Source organism: Lactuca virosa, chromosome 9 (assembly GCF_052849685.1).
Source record: "Lactuca virosa cultivar CGN04683 chromosome 9, Lactuca_virosa_CGN04683_v6, whole genome shotgun sequence".
NCBI lineage: Eukaryota > Viridiplantae > Streptophyta > Magnoliopsida > Asterales > Asteraceae > Lactuca > Lactuca virosa.
Genome location: NC_136434.1, coordinates 54,965,602 through 54,970,495, shown reverse-complemented (window position 1 = coordinate 54,970,495; position 4,894 = coordinate 54,965,602). Strand labels below are relative to the sequence as shown.

General features: G+C 37.6%; 1 protein-coding gene across 1 annotated transcript; it reads right to left on the bottom strand.

Moving 5' to 3' along the window:
• Positions 1 to 2,482: 2,482 nt before the first annotated feature.
• Positions 2,483 to 4,615, bottom strand: LOC145139248 (uncharacterized). The gene is made up of 3 exons (XM_079073143.1): positions 4,544 to 4,615; positions 3,790 to 4,482; positions 2,483 to 3,067 (listed from the first exon to the last, which is right to left on the bottom strand). The coding sequence occupies exons 1-3, from the start codon at positions 4,613 to 4,615 to the stop codon at positions 2,483 to 2,485; spliced, it is 1,350 nt and encodes a 449-aa protein (XP_078929269.1).
• Between the last annotated feature and the right edge of the window lie 279 nt (positions 4,616 to 4,894).

The window sequence follows — 4,894 nt, the reverse complement described above, 5'->3', positions numbered from 1 at the left end:
GAACAAGGAACCAGTTGCCCAAGACTTTCCTATGTTCATTGACCTTGAAGAATCCAATGGATCCCAACTCTCTACCTCCAAAATCAAGGAGAAGAAAAAAAGAAGAAAAAGAAGCACATCATAAAAAGGAAAGAATTTCTTGATTTCCAAAGTAAAATAGATCAAATTCTTTCTGCAGTTCAAACATCTCAACAACCACCCCAATCCACAACTCCACCACCACAGACTCCGCCTCCCTCAGTGCTTCAATCGCTTGAAGAGCGAATTCTTTAAACTGAGGCCCGAGAAAAGCTTACCGCCCAACAACTACTTCTGAAGATTGAACTAGGACTTAAGGCTCTTGATGAACAAAGGAAAAAGGATCATGAACAATTTTTGTAGAAGGAAGAAGATTTCATCACCGCAGTCAAAGCTCTCAAGGAACAACTCCAAAAGGTAATCGAAGAGCAACAACATAAGACCACTCAACTGATTAATGCAACTCATGATGCCTATGAAGCAGGATACATAGAGCTTCAAGAAACAATCAGAGGTCTTCGGTGCTCGGTCACAGCAAAGGAAACACTGACTGAAACTCTTACCGCCAGTAAAGATCTTTCTCAGTACGTCTCCCTAATGACAACAAATGACATTAACAGGAGAGCAGTGTTCTAATTTACCAAGGTTATCTCCAAGCTGGACGAACTGAAAACTTTGTTTGATGAGAAAGCGAAGCCTTCTTCCTCAAAAGGGGGGAAATCAAATATAGTGGAAATCACCACTACCGAAGAAAGCTCTAAATCCCCCTCTCCCCAAAGTCACAAATCCCCATTGCATCAATCTCCAGCTCAATCTCCTCCAAAATCCCCTGAAAAGCCAACCGAAGAGGAGATTATGTCCTCTGATCACTCAAACGAATCCCCGACCACAAGGAAAAAGAAAAAAGACTAGAGAGCTGCCGAACTAGCTGACGAAATCTGGCATGTTCAGGGAGTCGACAAAAACTTTGATGAATCACTTATCAACTCATGGATAAATCCATACCGCGGACTTCTAGACGAAGACTATGTTCCTCATCTCACCTACTCCCCTCAAGCGAAAACATGTATTGGGACATTCCTTTGTCCCCAAATGGGAAATTCTATAAGGTGTTTGAAGACTTTGATCTGCGGATTCCTGATTACAGAAGACTGCCCACGGAGTTCGAGAGGTTAACTCTTTTTCACAACAAGCACGGGAAATCAGCTGTGAACGAGATCTGGTCAAATGAAACATCGGAGGCTGTCACCAACTACAAGCCAATATCATTTCTCAAAGATCAATTCTTCCAATATACTCTAGTGCGTTTTGGCAAAGAGTATTACAAACGCAGGCTAACTTTCCAAAGATGAATCTCGAAGAGTTGTTCTTAATTGCAAAATTCTTTAGTCACAAGATTGAAAAATGTCATAAAATGAAGATCCTTACCTAAGGGTTTGCACCTATCTTTGGTCCCTGCTTGGTGACTTTGCCATTATTGATGCCGAGATTCATCCGGTGTTACAGGAAAAACTAGAACTTCCACCTCTCGAACCCCAACACTTCATCACCGAAGGCATACAAGAACTGATTCTAGGAGCTACCAACAATCCAGACCTTGTCATTATTTCTCGTACAGCCAAGGGAGCTCCAAAAAAACTTTCTCCCTACTCGATCCTTCCATCATTGAAGCAAGAAACATCTAGAAGACATCCTTCTGCTGACCAAAAAATCCAATTACACAACTGAGGAGGTTAAGCATGAAATTCAAAGAAGAATCAACAGGATATTCCAAGTTAGAGTTTTTTGGTGGATCGTGATCAAGTTCTTCAAACTCAACAAGTAAAAGGTGAAATTTGCGAGGTCACTTAGGGGGAAATTGTTAAGAAATAAAGTAACCCTCGGCAGCTGATGTGTGTAAACAATATCATAGAGTAGATGATTCAAAGGAACCGAAGAGGAGATAAGGCTTACCGAAGAGCCTTGTATGTTGTTGACCTGTACCATAGAGGAAAAGTCTACCTGAGTATAAAGATGTTGTTTTGCATTTTCAGTGATAAAACAATGATCAACTTTATACTGACATTTCTTGGTATACTACACAAATCAGTCATGGGTAGTAGGGCCGCCCAAGCTACTCATATTTTTTACTTTAATATGTATTGTTTTGTCCTATAAATAGATGATCTTGTTGATCAATCTATTAAGGCTCTCCACTTCCAATATCTTTTCTGTGTAATCGTTATATTAATATAGAACTCTCTTTATCAATATTATCTTTCATATTTAGTTGTTCATCACTTTCTAACCTGGTCTTGAATGCAAGTCTTTTTTACGATTCAACTAAAGTGTCATTTACTTGCTTATATTTTAAGTAAACTTGTTGCTATATCTCTTCCTTATTATTCTGCAATCTAGTTATTGTTGAGCTTCATTAAAAGATCCATTAATTCCGCACTTATCTCAATATCATTCAAAGATTAACCTATTTTTTTTTCAACAAGACTTCTTCTTGAAGATTTCCATGTAGAAAGGCAGTCTTGACGTCCATTTTGTAGACTTTGAAGTTCTTGAAGGAGGCAAAAGCTAGGAACAGACGGATAGCTTGAAGTCTTGCAACAGGAGCAAACGTTTCATCATAGTCTAACCCTTCAAGCTGACAGAACCCTTGAGCCACAAGCCTAGCTTTGTTTCTTATGACAAATCCATCTTCATCCATTTTGTTCCTGAAAACCCAACGAGTGTCAATGATAGTCTTTCCTTGAGGTTTGGGAACAAGAGTCGACACACGATGAAGTTCGAATTCATTCAGCTCATCCTGCATGGCTTTAATCCGGTCAGCTTCTTTCAAGGGATAAGTGATGTTTTTTGGTTCAATCATTGAGACGAAGTTTACAAACAAGTAAAAGTTGCTGCTGACTCTACTACAAGTGAGAATCACAGAATTTACATCTCCAATGATTTGGGATTCAGGATGATCTCGAAGGATTCTTGGAGAACAACTTTCATTTTCATTGATTTGGGCAGAGTCTTCCTGATTGGATGGTTCACCTTCTTTAGGGATAACAAGCTGATCTTCAGAAATAGGTTGTGAATTTATTAATTAATCAACCTTGGGAACAATGGGATCAACGTCATTTGACAAGAGCTCAGGAACAGGGTATGAAGGACTGTAAGTCAGTTCATTCATAATTGACGAGGGATGATCAACTCGATCATGAATGAATGAGTCCTCGTGAAAAGTGACATGAACTATTTCTTCAATAATTTTCTTTGAAATATTAAATACTCTGAAAGCCTTGGATGTGCTAGAGTACCCTAGGAACACTCCTTCATCAGCTTTAGGTTCAAACTTCGAACGCTGATCTCTTTGATTCAAGTTGTAACAAACACATGAAAATAAGAGATATCCGGTTTCCTTCATTTTAGTAGTTCATAAGCAGTTTTCCAATGACTCTTAACAATAATAGACTGATTTTGGGTATAACACGTTGTATTGACAGATTCGGCCCAAAATGACAAAGAAAGACCAACTTCAACGAACAAAGTTCTTCCAACTTCAATGAGAGTTCTGTTTATTCTTTCTACGAAACCATTTTGCTGAGGAGTTCTAACTGTAGAAAAAAATATGAGAAATAGATTGAGCAAAAGTCCTCCCATGAGGAGTTTCTAAATTCGGTTCCATGATTACTACGTAATTGCCTTACTTTGTGATCATAGAGAACTTCCCACTGTTTGATAAGAGAAATGATTTCATCAGCAGCATGACTTTTCTTCCTTAAGAAGACCTACCCATGTAAACCTTGAAAATTCATCCACAATGACAAGAGTGTATTTCTTCCCAACTCTTGACTTAATTGGAACATGTGCAAATAGATCCATGTGAAGGAGATGAAGAGGTTTGATAATAGAGGAGCATGACTTTGGCTTGAAGGAAGACTTGATTTTCTTCCCTTTTTCACACGTTGAGCATAGCTTATCCTTGACAAATTGCATTTTAGGAATTCCTCTTACAAGATGATTCCCTGCAATCTTCGAAATGTTCTTGAAGTTTAGATGTGACAGCCTCTTGTGCCACAACCAATTTAGATGAGACTGAGCACGAGAGAAGAAAAAACAAAGAAGAGAGTTGTCAGCAGAAAATATATCCATAACATAAATGTCGTTTTGTCGATTTGCAGTAAGAACAGTGATATTCTTTTGATCAACAACTTTTCCTTCTCTCTTGTTAAATAGAACTTCATAACCAGCGTCACATATTTGAATGATAGAAATAAGATTATGTTGAAGACCTTTCACGTAAGAGACATTCTTGAAAACAACAGAATTGCACTTGATGGATCCATATCCCTTTGTAGCTCCTTTGCCATTATCTCCATATGTAACAGTCAGACCATCCTTCTTTATGAAATCTTCCAAGAGAGACTTGAATCTTGTCATATGCCTTGAACAACCACTGTCTAAATACCAAATATGTTCTTTTCCCTAAAACAAATATATACAATAAGATATAAAACACAAAAAAATACATATACTGCACACTAACCCATTTGCAAAGGGTCACTAAGATATTATAATAACCATCAGGGAGATAGTTCAACGAGTTTTTCTTTTTCATCCACTTATCATTACGAGTTCTGATATTATCAGTGTGAATGGAGTCCTGTTGGGTCTAAAATATGGTTTATAATTTGCTTTTCTAGGCAATTGGGTTTTTGGTCATGTAATATGTGTTTGCAGTTGTGTGTTCACGGCCCAAGTGGGTGTTTAAGACCGTGAACTAGTTCACGGCCGTGAACCTATTCACGGCTGGTTGTTTATATATATATATATATATATATATATATATATATATATATATATATATATATATATATATATATATATATATATATAT